General features: G+C 47.9%; 3 protein-coding genes across 7 annotated transcripts in view; 1 reads left to right on the forward strand and 2 right to left on the reverse strand.

Moving 5' to 3' along the window:
- Positions 1-38: 38 nt before the first annotated feature.
- Positions 39-6,193, reverse strand: LOC308479121 (von Willebrand factor C domain-containing protein 2-like). Its single transcript, XM_081009603.1, has 3 exons — positions 5,655-6,193; positions 1,258-1,387; positions 39-713 (listed from the first exon to the last, which is right to left on the reverse strand). Exons 1-3 carry the CDS (start codon positions 6,003-6,005, stop codon positions 529-531), a joined length of 666 nt encoding a protein of 221 aa, XP_080865729.1. The 5' UTR covers positions 6,006-6,193; the 3' UTR covers positions 39-528.
- A 396-nt stretch (positions 6,194-6,589) lies between these two features.
- CCDC24 (coiled-coil domain containing 24) lies at positions 6,590-18,078 on the forward strand. Of its 3 annotated transcripts, none has more exons than XM_081009525.1 (9): positions 6,590-6,840; positions 8,222-8,382; positions 10,165-10,349; positions 12,122-12,229; positions 14,068-14,154; positions 15,138-15,192; positions 16,503-16,572; positions 16,782-16,902; positions 17,292-18,078. In XM_081009525.1, exons 2-9 carry the CDS (start codon positions 8,227-8,229, stop codon positions 17,659-17,661), a joined length of 1,152 nt encoding a protein of 383 aa, XP_080865651.1. In that variant the 5' UTR covers positions 6,590-6,840; positions 8,222-8,226; the 3' UTR covers positions 17,662-18,078. The 3 variants fall into 3 exon arrangements, with proteins under 3 accessions (XP_080865651.1, XP_080865649.1, XP_080865650.1); XM_081009523.1 differs by having other exon boundaries at positions 6,591-6,840; positions 8,195-8,382; XM_081009524.1 differs by having other exon boundaries at positions 6,764-6,866; positions 8,195-8,382.
- Positions 18,029-20,427, reverse strand: part of SLC6A9 (solute carrier family 6 member 9) — a 52,757-nt gene continuing 50,358 nt past the window's right edge. For all 3 annotated transcript variants that reach the window (XM_081009405.1, XM_081009406.1, XM_081009404.1), the window contains one exon: positions 18,029-20,414. In XM_081009405.1, the coding sequence (XP_080865531.1) occupies positions 20,196-20,414 (219 nt within the window). In that variant the 3' untranslated portion in view covers positions 18,029-20,195. The remainder of the gene's footprint in view (positions 20,415-20,427) is intronic.

Genomic DNA, 20,427 nt, shown 5'->3' on the forward strand with positions numbered 1-20,427 from the left:
CTGGGCGTAGTTACTCAGCCCAGAAGACAAGAGAGAACTATTCTACAAGGTTCTTTTATTGATGCTCACACACAGAGAAAAACTGTTCAATAGTAGCAAAAGATGCTATGTTTAGTTGAAGCTGGAGTGGGAATGTGGTGGTGGTTGGTGGGTGATTCCCTAAATCATATGGGGAACCTCTAGCTCTCAAGATGTGGCTAAATTATTCCTAACCATTAGCCATGCTGGCTACAGCTGATGGGAGCTGGGAGTCCAACTATATCTGAACGGCCACAGGTTGCCCACCCATCCTAAATAAAACGGGCTTTCTCATATGAGCTACTCCCCTGTTTAATAACTCTAGACATTGTCAAGGGAAAGGGGGTAGATCTTGAAAGGGGTCTGCGACTGGCAATTGCTTATGTGTATGGTTGAAGGAGTTGGGCCAGGGCTGGGTGTAAGGGCACACTAGGGCTTGTCTGGGTAAGCAGAAGCCTTGCAGGTGCTGAAGAATGGCTGGCCCAGGAATTGTTTGGTGTTTGGAGCAGCTCAGGTGTGATGTGCACCTGTAGCCCGGCATCCCCGTAGCCGCTCGCATTTAGCTAAGCGGTTTCCTTCCCAGTAACCGGCGTCCTGGCCATCATGACAGCGGCAACGGGTGCAGGGCCCCACCCATATGCTCTCCCCAGCAGGAATTACGCGTCGCTGGCTCCCATCCACGTAGCAGTTGGGCCCTGTGGAGAGACATGTCCATGTATTAGAGTCTGCCATTGTTTGCAGAAGTCTCATCATGACTTTTAGAAGCAGAAATGGCAAGCAGTTTAAGAGTACATGTGTAGGTGGGGCAACCCAGCCAGATGGGCGGGGTATAAATAATAAAATTATAAATTATTATTACTCCAGCCTTGCACCCCTATCCTCTACCGGGAGCTCACCTAGTGCCTGTTTGTCCACAGGTTCTGTGCTACAGGCTGCTTTTGTACCAGGAGGACATTTTTCATTTTGGGGGGAGCCCCTCTTCTAACACTAGGGCCAAACACCTGCCAAATCCTTCAAGATGAGGTGGGGGTTACCAGGTGTCCCACCATCATTTCTAAGTAGGAGGCTTCCTGTTCAGTTAAGCAACCTTGTGTCTGGTCAGCTTGGCCCAATTCCTCTCACTTCCCTGCTCCAGTAGGACAGGGGCCCTGAACAACGAGGGAGACAAAGTTCTCTCCCCCTTCTGGACAGCTTGAAGTGGAACACTTGTCCCTTGCTGTGAAGGTGTGTCTTTCTCACCGTCCTCACAGGTGGGGCAGCAGTGGCCCTTCTCGTAGACTGGATTGACACAGGGAGGAGGGGCGCAGTCTGCCACTAGGCAACGAGCGATGCCATCTAGGTCACAGGTACACTGCTCGCACTCTGAGGGCTGTGAGAGACAAATATTGGTCAATAGAGCAAGGCAGCTTTACGTGGACAGCACATGGTTATGATGATGATGATGCAGCTGCTACCCTGTTTCCCTCCCCCTTTTCCTCCTAATGAAATTAGGCTGAGAGAAATAGGTTACCCATCCACCCCACACCACCAGGTTGCAGAATTGACTGGATTTTGCAGTTCCAGAATGAATTAGTCATGTCTTCTGTCTGTAACTTGCAAAAAGAGATGTGTGTATGCAAGCAGGTGGGAAACTCATGCCTCAGATACTTAATTGGATTAGGCTCCTGACTGCATCTTTGCTTACCTGTATCTGTGCTTTAAGTATCAGGGGAGGGGGTGATCACAAAAGAAATATAAGGCCCATCATCTTCCTTTTTTTGTAATGTGTGAAGAAGCATTCCAAACTGAATGCATAGCCATGGCAGTACTGGGATTATACCATCAGATGGCACTATCAACCAAGAATTGATAGATAAGGAGGGAGGAAAAGCTTCTGTACCAATCTCCCTTGACTTTTCTGAGGAAAATACAATTTTCTGAGGAAAATACAATTTTCTGAGGAAAATACAATTTTCTGAGGAAAATACAATCTTTAAATAATCTTCCCAACAATACTATACTAGCTACTATGGATGTGGAATCTCTGTATACCAGCATCCCACACAACGATGGTTTACAAGCTATAAGGAACACCATTTCAGATAAAACCACAGCGGACCTTGCCACCAAACTCTGCCAATTTGTCCTTACCCACAACAACTTCAAATTCGGTAATGACCTGTTCCTTCAGATCAGCGGCACAGCAATGGGCACCCGCATGGCCCCACAGTATGCCAACATCTTCATGGCAGATTTAGAACAACGTTTCCTAAACTCCTACCCACTCAAACCTCTCTTGTACCTGCGATACATTGACGATATTTTTATCATCTGGACACATGGTCAACAGACCCTGGACACCTTTCACCAGAAATTTAATGATTTTCACCCCACAATCAACCTAACAATGAATCAATCTATGCAAGAAATACATTTTTTGGACACTACTATAAAAATACAGGATGGGCGCATAGACACCACCTTATACCGTAAACCAACTGACCGACAAACATATCTACATGCCTCTAGCTACCATCCCAAACATACCAAACAGTCCATTGTATACAGCCAGGCACTACGTTACAGCCGCATCTGTTCCAATTCTACAGACAGAGACTCTCACCTAAGAGATCTACAGCAAACCTTTTTAGAACTAAAATACCCAGCAGATGAAGTTAGACAACAGATCAACAGAGCCAGACTGATACCCAGAGAGAACTTGCTGCAAGACAGACCCAAAAAAGAAAATAACAGAACACCTCTAGTCATCACATACAGCTCCCAAGTTAAAACAGTACAACGCATCATCAGAGATCTACAACCTCTCCTGGACAATGACAGTTCTCTTTCTCAAGCTCTGGGAGGAAGACCTTTCATTGCCTACAGACAGCCACCCAATCTTAAACAACTCCTAACCCACAATAATACTACAACCAGACTTAACACCGACACTGGCACCAGAGCCTGTAATAAACCCAGATGCCAACTTTGCTGCCACATACACCCGGACAACACCATTACTGGCCCCAACAACATCACACATACCATCTCGGGACTATTTAATTGCTCATCGTCTAACATTGTGTATGCCATCAAATGCCAACAGTGTCCTTCAGCTCTCTATATTGGACAAACAGGCCAAACCTTACGCCAAAGAATAAACGGACATAAATCAGACATCAAGAATCACAAAACAGAGAAACCAGTAGGAGAACACTTCAATCTCCCAGGACATTCTATACAAGATCTCAAAGTAGCTGTTTTGCTACAAAGGAATTTCAGAAATAGACTGGAAAGAGAAGCTGCTGAATTGCAACTCATTACCAAACTTAAAACCATGGAGAGACCTGGTTTGAACAAAGACATTGGATTCTTATCTCATTATACATGACTAAGCCATTTCTCACCTTCTCACCCCTTGCCTTTTCCTGTAAGACCTATTGCAGTCGTTAAGAGTCGTCAACAGGCTCATCCCAGCTATCTGCCAATCACCCATTCCCACCACCCTTCTGAGTAATACCCCTCCCCACCTTCTCACTATATAGAAGGATCTGGCAACTTCTGTTTCAGTGTATCTGAAGAAGTGTGCATGCACACGAAAGCTCATACCAAGAACTAACTTAGTTGGTCTTTAAGGTGCTACTAGAAGGAATATTTTTTATTTTGACTATGGCAGACCAACACGGCTACCTATCTGTAATCTGTCCCTTGACTTTGTGTATCTTGTCAGCTCTGGCCAACTCAAGATTACTCTCAAATAATCATGCGGCTGGCCACTGGGGAAACTGACTGGTCATAAGAAAATGTTGAATAGAGAAAACTGTGAGTGAGTGAGAGATTGTCCCCAGTAGCACAGAACCATCAAGGATCCCAATATGCTAAAAAGGCCCATGAATGTGTTTTGGAACCCATTAACCAATCAAGCTCCTCCTTAAAATATCCAGCAAAGGATACTGAAGTCATTTTCAGCACCTCACCTCTCATTCGCCTTCTCACTTGCAAAACATGAGGTAATTCTAGCCAAGCCACATGCTTTTGTTCTCTGCCCTAAGGGGAAAGTTCCAAGATTCTACCATCTGTCAAATTCCCTCCCTCCTGAACTAATAGATTGGTTGTCTGATTTCACACCTTCAGGGTGGGTGATGATAAAGACTGGGCTCCATTGAAGTTCAAGTGGTTGCAAATAAAAACATTGGTCACTTGTTCTAGATCACTCATCACAATACTTTAAAATAACAAAGCTGGAAGATGACATCAACATTTAACACCAAAAATCATATCTTAATGATGTAATTGTCCATGATCATCTTTATAACTCCAGGGAAGGAGATTGCACAACTTCACTGGCAAGTTGATATCTTGTTCTTACTACAAACCTACAGTACAAAGGAAAGTGTTTACCCTTCCTAATTACAGAATTTTTCTCTCTCTAGATCTACAGCACTTGTCTTGCTTGTAAGCAAATGTAAGATAACCTAGTTCCAGGAGGTGCTGGGAAGCAGCCCTATATTACTGTATCCACAACCCAGATGTTCTGGACCTAGAGCAAAATGGCCATCCCTAGTAAAGAACTGAGAAGCTTTGGCTGAGCAAAGTATTTTAGGGCAAGTTAGGCCCCAGCTAAATGGTTCTGGATAATCAGAAGCTTGCTTCCTATTATATGATATTTTGGTTGGCCATAATAAAGTTATTATTTGGGGGGAAATTATGGCTCAATATGGCTTTGCAGAAAGCATTTACTTTCTGTGTACCTTTCAATAGAATTTTGTGTTTGGGTAAATGGGACAGGCCAAGAGATAAGTCATCAAACAGACACACAATAATTTGGTGTTTAGCTAACGGACAATTCACCTAGGAAGAACCCCACTGCCCATTCTTTGACTATATGTAGCAACTGGTCCTTTCTTCATCAATACACTTATTTTTTGCAAACACTCAATTCATGCTATCCAAAGAGGCATGGAGCCCAGGAATGGAGGGCTTTGATCTTCCACCTGCAGCCTCAGGGCCAGAATTTGACTCCCTTCGGCTAGTGCAGGCTTAGTGCCAAAAATACTCCTTTCCGAACCTACCCTCAATTGTCCAAGTCAGCCATGCTAGAGATTGTTTGGTCTGACTCAAGTCCTAAAATAAACTACACACATTTTTGGCAGCAACAGACAATAGCCAGAAGCAAGGTCTGAACAGGTCAATGTCAGGCCTAAGAAATGGATGAAAATGAAATTCAATTAGTCAAAGGATGCTCAGCTAGGTACTACAGCCAATAAAATTGCCTTCTGAATTATTGGTTTTATGGGAACATCTTAAGAGCACCTCCAGCTTCATAGAGCACTTTTGATTTGGTGCTTCTCGCCCACTTTGGAAAAATGCAATTTATTAGTTTTGTTTGTATTTTCTTTTGCTTCAGCCAGTAATAAACTATAAAGACACAGCGTTCCTGCTTCCAGTCTCTTACTCTCCTGCCTAGGCCTCCCTTTCAGAACAAGATTTAAGAAACAGAAGGGACTGCTTGAGATTCTTTTTCAGGAGCGTTCGCTTTTTCTCCTGCTTTTGAATATCCTCACTTTGCCCATCCATCACCTATTCATCCCTGCCCACCTCGCTCTAGATTCCTTCTCATGCCACCCCTTTGCCTAATTCTCCCTTGAATGCCTTACCTGGAAATGCTGCCCCAGCTCATACACTTGTCCACGGTGCTCACAGCCAACCCTTTCGCAGCGTGGGCAGCAGTCGCTGGGGTAGTGGCTGACGTGAATGCAGGCAGGTGGCAGAGCGGTGCAGTCCGTGCGGGCGCAGGCGGGCCCCTCCGCTGTGCACTCGCACTGGGTGCAGTGGTCACTGTCCAGGAAATACCACTCCCCAACATAGTACAGGCTCCCGTTGGCATCGCACGTGGTCACTGGCCCTGCCAGTCCTGGGATGGGCACCAGAGTCAGCAGCAGCAGCGCTAAGCTCAGCTGTGCCAACGGAAAGGGCATCGCTGAACTCGAGGGACAGATGCCGGGCATGGGAGTTGGCGAGAGGGAGGAGCAGAGCAGCAGCAGCAGTAGGGAAGCGAAGCGGAGGAGAGCTGGCGGGGAAAGTGGGCATCCAGTCCGCTCCAATGCCGCCCGCGGGGTCCCGCCGGGAGGTTGCCTGCTGAAGCTGCGGCTAAGAACCGCCCTGGCGTGCCTCGGCCTTTGTGCAGCCGCCGCCCGGCCCGGCCCGCCCCTTCTTGCAACCCGAGCCCGCCCAGGGGCACAGCACCCCCTCTCCAACGGAGCGGGCGGGACCGGGGCGGTGGGAGGGACCTGGCCCCCTATCTGCACCTCAGGAAAAGCCTGCTAAGAAAAGTCTCCCTCTCCAAACCCCTCGAACACTCATCCGGGCAGCGAATGCTGTGTCTCCCCAGTTCCCAGTCTCCGTGGCCTCCAAAACACGCGCAGCGCTGGATCTCTCTCTCTCTCCCCCCCCCCCCCCCCCGTATTCCTGGGAACATTAATGGGCAAAGAAAGAAGTTTCTCAATACTGTACTGTTGCCAAAGCGTAAAGCCAGTGGGACCCCTTCCGGATGAAAACTGGCCGACGTGTGGCTTCTCTTTACCTCCGATTGCTTGGGTGCAAGCGCGGGCGCGCCAAGAGCTTCAACGCGCACGTTTCCTTCCTCCGGGACCCCCGTCTCCACGCTCGACCGACATCCTGTCTGCCTCGTGGGCACGGCTCCTTTAAGAGGCGAGGCTTCAGAGGAACGCGGCGGGGCGTTTCCATGGAGACGGCGAGTTTATATTCCAGAGAGTTAGAGGGTGGAGGGGGCTCGGATAGGGCAATACGCCTGGCCCTCCGCCCCTCCGCCCGGTGTCGCAGGTGAGGGCTACCGCAGAGTTATGTCCGTGAGTCCGTAGGAAGTGAGGAAGTGTGGGGAAAGTAAAATGTCTGGGGCGGAAGTGGGCTTGGTGGGCCGAGACGTAGGTGAGCTAAGCACTGGGGAGCAACTGTGGGGAGGGATAATGGGCAATAGGTTACATTTGGGGCTATAAACAACTACCTGACATTCAGAAGACATCTGAAGGCAGCCCTATTCAGGGAAGTTTTTAATGTGTGACATTTTAATGTATTTTTAATCTTTGTTGGAAGCCGCCCAGAGTGGCTGGGGAAACCCAGCCAGATGGGCGGGGTACAAATTAATAATAATGATAATAATAATAATAATAACAACAACAATAATAACGATTAACGGGAATTAGTGTGACTCTCGAGGTTAATGTGAGGGGATGGGTTTGGTATATGGGGAGCAAGAAAAATGATATGCTCTTATTCTCTGGTGGCTCACGTGGGAGAAAGGTGAGTGCAAGTAACATGATTTGTAGACAGTAGTGCAACTCAGGGGGAAAGTACAGAGCACCACAAAAATGGGGTGCCTCAAATGGCAATCTAGAGAGTGTCAGGTGATGGAATCAGGAACAAACGACCTGTGGCAGCACCTGGGCTGACATGGGCATGTTGTGGTCTGTTGGCGCTGATGGTACTCACAGCGGCATCCTTATTTTCTACAACAGTTTTAGTCAGAGGGTGGTTAGCCAGGCATGTACATGGGACTCGATTCTATTTTTTACTTTTACTTTCATCCTTGGTGATCACCTCCCCCCAATAAATGTGTTTAACATCAGGGCAGCTGAAGCAAATTCCATTGTATTTCTGTAATGCTAGTGCTATGACTTAAGTGAGTTTAGAATGTGAAACTGTACATGCTCAGAGTATTTCACAACCATTTATCTATTGTGCTAATGTATCAGGAACGTAGGAGCAGTTATAAAACATGGGAATGGCTTACCTTACAACTGACAACTGACAAATGTAATATGTAGTGGCTGTCTAATGGGAGAGGGGTGTAAAACCATGGATGTGGCCAGGATTTTAATTGGGGAGGGACAAAGTTGTTGAACTTTTCTTGGGAAATCATGGGTAAAAATACCTCATAAATAGGACATTGTGGGGGGCCAGGCTTCTGTTGGGGGGGGCAGAACCTCAGATAATTGAATACTTTCAATGCTTTTCAATAATATTTGTGAATCTTGGGAGGGCAGCAGCCCATGTGTAAAACCATTAAGTTCAGTGTCTAAAATTACCTAGGTGCACCACTGCATGTTGCACCGAGTAGTTGTGATGTGGAGCTTCTACTCACTGTCTCATTGGCACAATCTTTCCCCCCCCTTTAAAGCCTCATTTATCGTGGAATCGGATACAGCACCCATGTTGCCCTTGCCTGGTGCATCTGGGGAATCCTTGCAGTCTGTACCATCACTCTGGACAATGGTAGAGGAACAATTAGCACCCAGTGAGAGGCTTGAGGCGAAAGCTATCTTGGGTCATGGCCTTGTGGAACGGAGCTTGGAACTTCATGCTGAGGTTAAGTACCGAAATACTGGATCTCCTATTCAAAATGATTCACAAAAGAGCAGAACAAACAAACCACCCCTCTTACTACACAATTTAGAAGTGGCTGGTGACAGGGATATCTGAATAAAGCATCAAATCTAGGTCTCATCAGCTAAAGAGGCAGCACTAATTTTGTAAGGGGATTTGACTGATGAAAGGGCCCGCCTTTCATGTCTATAGATTGAGTGGAGTGGACTGAGTGCTAAAATTGAGTGAAGCTAAGGGAGGGCTTATAAATTGTATTAAGCCCCCTTCCACTGAGTACTGGCCACTAGTTTTGGCATACATGCATTTTCATATAGAGTAGCATTCATGTGTATGATGTATCATGTGTATTCATGTGTATGGAGAAAACCTCTGGTTTGCCACTTACATCTGCTTTGAGTGCCGTTTAATTTCAGTGAAAGGAAAGCATATCTGAGAAGGTGAGTCAAGGAGGAGATAAAATGTTTCAACCACCCCCTCCCTGTTTGACAAGGTCCCCATTTGCCAGCTCTCAGCTCAGCTGGTTCCTAATGCTTGGCCAGAGCCCCTAATCCATGCTATTCCAGGCCCTTTGTTCTCCTCCAGCCATTCATGCCCTTTCTTTATTCAGCATGGTCCTGACTGCAGCTGAGAAGAACAGTAAACATCCCAGAGGCTTTTCACATGGTAATTGCCTTACCTCCTCCTGAAACCAGAAGAGCAAGCACAGCACACCCTGACAAGATGGCACCTTTTTCTCTCTATCACTTCTTCATGTTAGAGCTTTGCTTGAGATCCACCCCCCCCAACATTCTGACCAGTGACCCCCTCCCCAGCCTTTATGGGGTCTCTCACCTGGCTGTCTATTACCTCTTCATCACAAGCCTGATAAATGTAGCCCAGGTACTGACTGTCTCCCTGCTGTGTTCTTGTATGTGTCTCTGCTCCCCTCCCCAATTGGATATCTGAGAGGCCGCCCAGGGAAGCAGCTGTACCATAACGTTCCTCTTGTGGATGTGTGGGGCCAGAAAGGGAGTTCTGGCGCTCGCTTGCCTTACAAATATCCTGCAGATATTTTTGCGGCATGACCTTGACTTTCCTCATGGGGGGAGGGAGAGAATGATTGTGGGTGGGCTGTCTGCAGCTTTGCACCTTTTATGGAGTGTACAGACAGCAACAATGCAGTGCCCTCTTGCCAACTACATTGGAATGACAGTGTCCTGGCTGGTGTTCTTATCTTCTGCAGACAACTTTGCCCACTTTCTGCAAAAGAGTTGTTTTTTTAAAACCTAAAAACTTCACTCTTAAGCCTAAAATACTCTTCACATAAACTAATAGCCTCATAGTCTGTTCCCAGTCTTTGGGCAGATGCAATGTTTTACTGAATTCAGTGTGCTCTCACACACATTTATCACATTTGAGGCATCTTTTATTCCCTTGATGGATGACATACTTCCGAAAAGTTGTTAGTTCCCTGACTGTGGCCTTTATGAAATGTAATTGTCTACTATCAGGTGAGTAACTAACCCATAGCTAGGTATTGGTTTTCTTTTCTTGCGGGCAGGCACCTGGCTTGATTTCCAGGTGTGCAGAATACCAATACTGGAAATGGGAGTGCAACTTGTATTTTTAGGTTGTGTCAGTGCTTCATCATTTGGGGAGGTGGAGGGTGGGGGAAAGATTACTTTGAGAAAGTTACTGCAGTTTGTGTCAATGTGCACATGTGTGAATTTCTGCATGTGGCAATGCACTGTCCCTAATGCAGTCCAACCCCTTCCCTATTTACAGGTGCGGACCCTGTTGGAATTACATCAGGAGTTGCAGTCAGGCCTCCTTGGAGTGGAGCAAAGCCCACTGCAAGCGGATGACAGCTGGGCCTTGCTGGCAGCTCCCCCCAACCTCAAGGAGCTGGTGAGGGAGGAGATCCGCCTTCTTCTAATTGGCCTACAGCAGAAGGCATCGCAGGAGGGCAGGTACTGGAGATTAAAAGAGAAGGGACTTGAGAGAATTAAGGGCTGAGTTGAGGGGGAGCAGGTAGAAGGGATAGAAGAAAAGCAAGCAGAATATCTTAAGACCTGAAGCCTATTTGATATAAGAATGAGCCCATTAGTTTCCAACTGATGTGGCTGGTGGTATTTATGTGTGTGGAATGGGTGAGTTTTATATCATCTTTTGGCCAAAGCAGTCTAGATTGAGGAAGCCATAACTATTTGTTATGAGAGGCTTAGAGTTTCATGGGACAAATCAGTTAGGAGGCTAGACAATAACTTGATTGTCTCTCTTAACAAGAACAGGATGGGGGAAACCTCTGATTCCACTCAGATATAAATAAGTCCAGTGCCACCTAGTGACTAAACTATATATTTACACTAGTGACACAGTATTCTTTCTCCCTTTGCCTTCTAAGGGTGACTGTTCCAGAAATGCTTACTAGGAAATATCCGCTCCAATGCAATTTAATTGGCAGTTCCAGTATAGTTTCCACATGATTGCCACTCAGATGGCCAATGTCCAGCAAAAATAACCTGTGCCAAACCTATGTTTGCACCATACACCTCCATCTATAACTTGCGCTCCCCATTCAAGTGCAGCTTGTCAGTTTGTGTGTCTCTCTAGTCTTTTTTATCTGTAGAATTAATTCCAGCCTTACATTCCCATTCTTTGGGTCTCAATCATATAGCCTTTGTCATTCCCACTTAGCTCCCTTACATCATGCAGGAATCACATTGCTGAGCGCCTCTATCAAGAATGCCAGTCCTGCTAGTGCGTTTGTTTTTTATGGTGTGTTCAGTCCATAGCCTGAGGCTGGGATTATGTCCCACCTCCAGGTTCAAAGTGAGCATTCATCTGAGTGAGCACTGGGATCAGCACCTGCTGGAACCCTTGCCTGAGGATTTGCTCCCTGCCTTAGCCCTGTGTAACCAATGAATAGCTCAGTGAAGGCACGGATTAGAACAGGCTGGCTAGTAAGGGATGAGCTCTCAAACACCTCATGCTGGAGTTGTTCGTACCATGTTGCCGTATAGGAGAATCCCTTCACACCCTTCAAACCTTTCTACTATCTCTCAGTCACAACCTGAAATTCTGCATTTGTTTACTTTCAAATAGTTCCCCTCTTGTTGAATTTCCCTACATTGACATGAGCACAGGCCATGGCTCCCTGTGTGCTGCCTAGAACTGGGTGGGCCAATGAATGACCTGAGGGCTGCATGTAGCCCTCAAGGCCTGTTTTGTTGGCCCTGGGCAACATTTGGCACCCTCCCCAGCCCTCATGCTGCCTTCCCAAAGCCAGATAAGCAAGGTACTAGGCTTAGCAAAGGAGGTGTAAAGGCTCTGGCAGGGTCCTAGAGTCCTCCTGTCTCCTGCCCAAAGCCTAATTGCTGCTTCCCTGGAGTGCTCTAGGACCCTCCCAAAGCCTGTTGTCTCGCTTAGCTGGCTTTGGGAAGGCAGGGCAAGGACTGGGGGGGGTAGCATCAAATTTTTGCCTCAGTCTCCCCACCGCACAATACAGTATGTGTTCTATTGGTTCTGTGTCAAACTACTTTTGTGGTCTACTTTGTATGGACAGTTGGACCTCACTGGGCTCTTTAGTCCAGCTTGTTTTTCCTTTTAGGCTTCTATTCATTCCAGCTACTGGGTGGTTTTGTGACCCAGCACTGCCACCAACTGGTCTTCTCTTGTCCTTGTCAGCCCAAAGACTGGGGATGAACAATTGCCTTATGGCTGTACGTTTTCTGCTTCACAGGAACCAAGATTGTGCCATCGCTAAATACAGCCCTCATGTGGTCACCTTTGCACTGAAGGCAAATGCTGGCAATAGTCAGTCTTCATCTGGGAGCAGTGCCCTAATCAGGTAAGACTGAAGGAAGCTGCAGCCTCCACACAATGAGCTTCTGGGCTGTGTTCTTACCCGGAACACCATAAACTGTATCACCACAGGAGGTCTCAGAATCCAGGACTGATTTTGTCTGCAGGAAGCCTAACCACAGAGTGCCATATGCCATAGATTTAGAAACCTAGCAGCTACTGGTTCTTTTTTGCATCTATGGGCGGTTAAGGGCTGATCACTATTAACCCATTTGATCCTCATACAAGTTCCAGGAGCGGGGACTTGCAATGAGTTGGCCTCCGTGCTGGTTTCAGTCCCATTGTGATATTAATCTAGAAATGTGCTTGTATTATTTATATAGATATGCATATAATGCCTATGTAGAATTAGCAGTGGTGTGCCCACTTAAATTACCGGTATAAGTCTCCATTTTGGATAGAACCTTAATGTTAAGTCAGAGAGGCTGTGAAATTACAGACTCAGCCAGCAAAGATTGGGCAATATCAATGGGGTGGGGAGACTCACTGAGCAAGCAGAAATCTTTGTGCAGGGCTTCCACTGACAGAGATGTAGGTGAATCCCACCCCTAGTATGTTTTCCTTTTATATCTAGTTGAAGAAACCAAGAGCAGGTTGGTATGCGGAGGTACAGTCTCTCAAACATCTTGGTGAGGTTCCTGGGCATATCAGCTCCAGTTTCTGTGGTGTTAAGTACCACCTGTAGGTGAGTTTCGGAATGAGTTCCCTTCTTTTGGCTGATATGGACTTAAAGGGAGGTATAGACCACATTCTAGTCTATTGGGTGGGGTTAATTTCATAGCCTATATCATGCTCCCATTGTTCTTTGATTGCATCAGAGTTGTGGGGATTTACTTTAGTTTGTTTTGGAGAAATGGGTGTGCTGTTGTGGGGATGTTTTCGATGGTGTCCCCATGAATTTTTGTTCCTCTGCAGTTATGGTTGGCAGGGTCAGCCCTGTTAGGAATCTTCTGATTTCCTGTTCAGGTGGCTTGCGGGAGGTGTTGGCATAAAATTCTGAGGTTATTTCTTTGGTGGTGGATGTTAACACAACCGTCTTTTATAGTGACACAGTATATACTTGTTTTGAGTGATCCCCCCCCCCCCGCATCTGTTTGCTAATAGTATGGAATTCTTACCTCCATATTCGTAAAAGCATTGTTTAGGGTATAGGATGTTAATCATTGTTTTATTGATTTATGGAGAGTCAGTTTCCCTTCTTTTTTGTTCTATGAATTTAAGGAGATTTTTGGCTCCTGTTTGTTTGTAGTGTGATGACAAGGTTGAAACGTCTTGTTCTAATTTACTAAATTTTGAGGAAGTTTGTTTTTTAAGGGATGTCCTCTCCTTTATGTAAGCTCCTCTGATGACCACTTTCATTGTGTCCCAGAGAAGGGGGGTTGCAATGTCGTCCACATCATTGTCCTTAAAGTAGTTTTGGAGAGTTTTCAAGAGACTCTCTAGGTAGTTCGTTTGTGGTTAGGATGGGGCTGAAGGACCATGATTGGGTAGTTTATGCTTCCTCTCCTATTATGAGGGTTGCTTCTACTGGGGCATGGTCTGTGATTTTAAAGTTCTGTGTCTGAGTTCTAAGAAGCATGCTAGTTCAGTTTGATGAATCCCTGTCCTGTGACAACCATACAGAGAGGATAGGAGTACAACTCATTGAAAGAGACTAGGGGTCCTGGAAAGAAAATGACTGACATCCCCAACCAAATTCTGTTACCTGATCCTTGTGCCAGTGTCCCATTCAAGCTTTGTATAGTTCAGGAATGCCCAGTTGCAGGCATCAAGCCCGTCTGGTCACAGGAAAATGCAAGTCTCACCCAATTTCTGTTTCCTTAGGCCATTATTCTCCAGAACTGCTAATCTGGAATCCTTCTGTAATAAACTGAATATTGCCCATATCAGTGAGGTAGCCTCTCAACTTCGGTAAGTTTTTGCTCTATTAGGTTTTTTATTTGCACAAATATTGTAAGAGGGAAGAAGGCACAAGAGGGTTACAGGTATCCGTTGCAGGTGTCTGGAAGGCAGATATAACAGAAGACCTTGTGTCTGAGAACAGTAAACTCACTGCAGAGACAGAAGGGAAGCTGGGGATGGCATTGTGTGAAAATGTGTGCAGATGGACCCAAGCAGCTTGTATTCTACCTTCTAACTCTCCCCATCATCTGTCTCCCAGTCTGGCCTCTACCACAATCATGAAGACAAGGAGGGGCAAGAGTCTCTTTCCAAACTTCCTCTGGGTACAGATATAATTTCTATGGCACATTTTGCTCTGTGTAATTGCAAGGAGTGAAGCAGATCAAACAACAATTGTGGCAGAACTTGGTGGGAAGGGCATAGCATAAAAAGGTGGGAACCTCAAGAGAAGGTCAATAAGCAACACAGGAGTGTGGTGTCTAAGCCATACATAGTCTTGGCTCCCAGTGCAGTCTCCAGTGGGGAACACACAAAGGGCTTTGTAAAGATTCTTCCATCTTGTGCCACTGGGCATCCTGCAAATTCCAGGCAGTATGTACAGTTATTGAAGGGAGCTTGCTAAAGTCCACCCCAAGAAATGCCAGAAAGTGCTCACCAGCCAGGAACTTGGGGAACTCTGAACAAGGAGAACAGCAGAGCACAAAACAAGGTTTAGAAACACTGTCGGCATTAGAGATACTTGTGCCTAGTTACGAACTGCTTCAAAGTAGCGTGGTTTTCTCTTCTCATCCCTAGCAACATGAGCTGCCACTGCAAGCAGATGGTGGCTATCCTCACATCTAACTTTCATTTGAATTGCCAGCCCCCACATTGGGAACGTAAACAAAAAGTGAGGAAGATGTGGAGACACCAAGTCTGTAGTGCTGGCAATTGCTTTCTGTCCCAAATGTATCACCTCCTTTGGGTCTCACTGGCTGTACCATTTTTCCTAGAACCTTGCTAGAGGATGAGTGCTCTGATCTGGAAAGATACATCCCCTATTTACAGGTAAGGGCTGAACCCTTCTCATCTCAAGGGGGGTCTCTAGAGTTCCTCATAAGCAGTGTTTCTCCCATGTGCTTCCAAGCATCTGCTTCAAGTTTTGGCCAATAGGTCTGTGAGACTGGTTTTTGTTGCAGCTTGGGTGGAGCATCTGCGGCAACATTTCCTCAGCCCTTCTAGACTATTGTGTAAGAACAGAGGCAAGGCTCTGTGGGATCTGACCAAAGCCCCATCTAGTCTAGCACCCTGTTCTCACAGATGCTTATAGAAAACTTGCATGCAGGATATCCCCACGGCACGTCATCTAAGTTGGCACCCATCCCTATATCTCATGGGGGCAAATTCCATAGTTACTTTTGTTTGTCCTGAATGTTGCAACCATCTTCTTCATTGGATGGACCCAAGTTCTAGTATTACTGCTCTCATGTCTTCCCTCCTGCCCACGTACATAGGAGCTTGGTCTCAGAGCTGTATCTACAAAGCTGTTCCCATGGCTATGGCAGCCTGGGTTAGAACAGGCCTTGGGTCAGAACTCTTGAGAGGAGTGACAAGGGTGTTTGGCTTCCATACCAGTTCTACAACTGCCCAAATAGCTAGCTTTTTTGTCTCCTTCCCAAATCTGGGGGACAGGGAGCAGCTGAGGAAAGATGTAAGTGGCAGGAAAACTGTTACGATGATTTGGATGTGAAAACACCATCACATTGGGCTGCAGGACTGCTGCAAGAGTACTTCCTGTCACCAGTGTCTGATGATGATGATGATGATGATGATTTTAAAAACACACCTTTGCAGCAGTACACCCATACTGCTGAGAGCTGCCAAGTTATGAAATCACAGTGAGTTGTGACTGCGGAATCAGGGTCAAAAGAATTGTTGAACTGCAGTTGGCATGATCATCTAGTCCCAATGATCATCTACTCCAACCTCTGGCAATGTAGGCTATCCACTGCTAGAGCATCCCTGAGAAGTGATCATTTAGCCTCTGCTTAAAAACCTCTAGCAAATGAGAGCCTATTAAGTCAGCCCACTAAGTTTCTAAGTCAGCAACCTGACAGACTATTTTCCAGAAGAATATGAAACGAGCGTCATCAGCTGAAGGGACTGGATATGCTGGTGCCTATCCATTAGCTTTCTGCAGTGACTGGGGCAACTAGAAGGCTGGGAGGAAAAGTAAGGTATTTAATACGGGAAGACATTCCAACACGAGGAAAACCTGTAAGCAGAGACATGTACATCTTTAAGAGAAATTGTATAGTTAAAGGCGCAGCTTCTTTCTTCTGTGTTGTGTTTCCTATAGCATTTTTCATGTTCCACAGTGCCAACTGGAGGAGGCGCATCAGCATGCTACAGAGCTGCTAGAGGCAACACATGAGCCCACCATGGCTGGTATGCAGAACCCAAGTCTCGGATAAGGCCAGGCTGGGAATTGGGGAAGGGATGCAGCATCATGGTGCCTATAGCCATCATCTTTAGGCAGGTGTTGCCAAGGAGTGGCGTTTGCAATGAGGCATGGTCTCTTTGTGAGTGCCAGCCCCAATGCTCTTCACGATTGTTGCTTCCCCCAACCCCCATGAAATATGGTCTTCTCTCCACAGAATTACAAGAGGAGAAGCGTGCCATGGAACGGGATTTGCAGCTAAGCCAGCCTAAGCCAGGCACCAGCCCTTCCCTGATGTCAAAACATCTTGGGAGTAGCAGCTACCAGCCGCAATTCAGGTGGGCCTGCAAGCACCAAAGCTATGATACCATGAAGCTGCATAATATTATAACTGAGGGGTAGCTGTCAAACTGGCGCCTGCAGCAGAGAGGTGCAACCATAGTTCAGGGTTGGTTTATTATTCTATGGCAGGGGTCACCAACGCAGTGCCCTCCAAGTGGGGCTGTTGGGAGTCTAACATCTAGAGGGGGCATCTTGTTGGCTCTTTGTGCTGTATGGTCTCTAGCATACCTGCCATATTTTAAGTAAAAATTCTGGAGTTTGTTCTGTGCAGGACCCATTAGTTCTGCTGTAGTGACTAAGGCTCTTCTGTCCTTGACGCTTTACACAGAAAGATGCTTGGGCAACACCTCCTGCTTCTTGGTAACCCCTTCCTTTCCTTTCGCAGTGGCTTAAGAGGCTCGGCAAAAGGACCAAGCTTTGGAGAGATCAGTCCGGCTTCTTCACCAACTCTCAGAGACCAGACTTCTCCTTTATACCATCAGGCACTACCCCGGCGGGGCCACTCAGCACGAGGGTCCTATGGATGGCCGCAGCGAGATGGTGAGGAACCCAACCATGCCAGGAAGGACAATGATGTTCTGTTGCCCAGACCTGTGCTGCCAGTGCCTCTGAAAGGGAGCAGGATTGCTTCAGCCTGTGGGCTGGCAGTAGCAGGGTTGGACCATGTCTTCCACCCCACGCCTCCTACAGAGCCATGCCCAGTGCCCCGCTTCTGCCCTCGCACTCGGCTGCTGCGATGCCAAGGACCCAGCTAGGGAATGGAGAGCTGCCGCCTTCCCTTAAGTACCCCATTTCCCGCTCCCATGCTGCAGAGTCTTCAAGGGACCTAGCCCTGCAGCATCCTGTGCCTCAAGAGTTGCTGCGGTTGCCTTTTGCTCATCCTTGTGAACAGGGTCAATGGGATTCCAGGGAAAGCGAAAAGGCAAAGAAATGCATACACACAACCTCCCCCAACCCATGAATGCAGATAAACTACTTGCAAGTGGGACCCATGCCAGTGAGATGCTTCTTCTCCTTCTTGTCCACAACACAGGACAGTGGGCCTTGTGGCAGTGAGGCTGTGAACCCAACCCACACCTTCCCCATTCCTCCACGCACACCAAAGAACTGTACCACCCAAGGTTCAGGAATATAAATTTCATTAAAATCTATCAGACTTTAAAAATCTACAACTGGAAGAGTCACAGTATGGGAGACGCGTCACAATTATTGCTATGAACAATGAGGCGGCAATGCTAGCTGCCGCCTTCGACACAGGAGGAAAGGACAGACACGGAACCATGCATTAAATAGTGCAGCCTCGGCGCAGAGGAGGGAAGGTCTGGGGGCTTGCGGCTTAGGGCAAAAGTACCATCATGGCATGGAGCCATCTGTCCCCCCCCCTCTTAACTGCTCACGATGCAGACGTTTGGCACTTGAACGCTGGCTGCTATGCCCATGCCACCGGCTGGAGCAGGTACCACGTGGGTAGGAGCCAGGTGTGCCCTTGCTGCTGGCACCATGGCTACACCGCAGCAATCGTGCACGGCTGGGAGCTGAGGGGTGCCCCCCGACATGCACTGTTTGGCATTGGTTAAGTGAATTGGCATCGGGGTACAAGACAGGATTGTGGCTGCCGGGGTCTCCTGTCTCCTCCACCCAGGCATTTCTAGGGGGTAAAGTGCAGGCAGCAACACTGACATGGAAACACGGGATGGTGAGGCCGGAAGACGGAACCATTAGTACCTCCTACCCATCTGAGGCAGCACAGGCCCTGCTTTGTGTTAGGGAGAAAAGCCTTGGAGCTGGAGATGGGGCTGGTGCCTATGGCCAACTTCTCCAAAGCTTCACCATGAAGCTAGCAGCTTCTGCCCCCACCACTAGTGGAGAAGTGGGCCACATGGAACCCAGGCCTGGCCAGGATAGCCTTTAGGGAAGCTTGTGCTTTTGCTCTGTGTGTGTGTGTCTTTCCCACCTGCAATGGTGTGGGCAGGACTTGGCACATCATCTGCTCTTAGCACCATGGTTGGCTCTGTCCCTTTCCCTGTGGGATAGGGCAGAGCTAGGTCCCAATGGTCTCTTACCTTTGTGGAGACCCCATTCAAATTAATTTATTCCCTTTAGGGGAAGAGTGTAGAAAAGTGCTTCAGAATAACAGGCTTGGGGGAGCATCCAGAAGATGCTGTCTAGACCAGGAATGCACACCTGGGCAAAATCTGTCCAGTGGGCTGCATGTGCTGCCCAGAGTCTGTGGCGCTGCCCAAGATGTCTATCATGGTAATACGGTGCATCCAGCCTCTCAGCTGTCGCTTTTTCTATTTGTGAGAGATGCTGTTTGCTTATGTTTCACTCTGCAGGTGTGTGATTCTGGATGGTGTGCAAATAAGGCTCAATATTAAGATCAGGAGGGAGACAAGTGCATATTTTTGTTCATGGAGTTGTGATCCTCCCATGCTCTTGCAACCCAATTAAAGAGAGCTCTCCTGCCCCCTACCCACCCACCCCAATCATTAACCTGCCAAATTCAATACATAGTTTCTAGCAGGAACGTTTCTTATCATGGGAGGCCATGGCGAGAAGTGCAAATTGGTAAGTGCTGGGGAAGCTAGCTTTCCTTTCCTAGGTGGGGAAGCTGGGAAGGTCTGTGCAGTGGTTGGGGGGGGAGGTGCAGTCTTAAGTGCATCTCTGGAAAAGCCCTCGCAGGGGCAACAGTCTAGCTGAAGGCTGCCTAGCCTGTGGCCAAGCGATGCCTAGAATGTCAGGATTAACATTTACAATTACAACCAACCCTCTTGCCCTCCCCCTCCCCCCACCCCAACCCCCCATTTGCTTATCTGTGGGGCCAGTCCCCAGGGCCCTGATCCAGGGCAGTATGGGGCATACCACCCCCAATAGATACCAGACCCCCTGGGCCCAGGTGCAGCTGCCAGAATCCACCCCCAAAGGGGTTGCTGAGCCAGCGAGGCTCCAACCGACCCTCTTCCTGGTGCCCTTTCCCAAGGCACCCCCAACGGTTCAGCCAGTGCACACCCTCCCCACCCCTGACCCTGGTCCTGGTTGCGAATTGGGGCCATCCGAACGTGACTGTAAACATGAGGGTTACAAGATGGCACGGGGGCACTAATGAGGTGGGTGGGGTTGGAACTCACAGCCCCTCCCCCAGAGTCCGGCGCAGCCCGGGAGCCAGGGCTCCCCCACCCAGTGGGGGGGCGCTGTCATATATCTGAGCAGAGTAGGGTTTGGAGAACCAGGGCAGGTGGGAGAGGGGAGGTGCAAGGAGGGCTCCCTGCCCTGCCTCCCAGGCTCATGTTCAGATCTTGGAGTCCTGGCTGTGGGTAGAGCCGTTGGTTCCCACGGTGATGGCAACAGCCACGCCAGCCTCGTCGCTCTTGGGCTTCTCGGGGTTCAGCAGCTGCACCTCCAGCTGGGACTCCGTGGAGGAGCTGAGTACTGGCGCATAGCGGCCTTTCCGGTGCTCCATAAGGGCTGGGCCCCACTCGCGGCTGGGACGGGTAGCGTTTTTCAAACGCTGCAGGGAGACA

The sequence above is a fragment of the Podarcis pityusensis genome (genome assembly GCF_964106645.2).
Source record: "Podarcis pityusensis genome assembly, chromosome: 6".
Classification (NCBI taxonomy): domain Eukaryota; kingdom Metazoa; phylum Chordata; class Lepidosauria; order Squamata; family Lacertidae; genus Podarcis; species Podarcis pityusensis.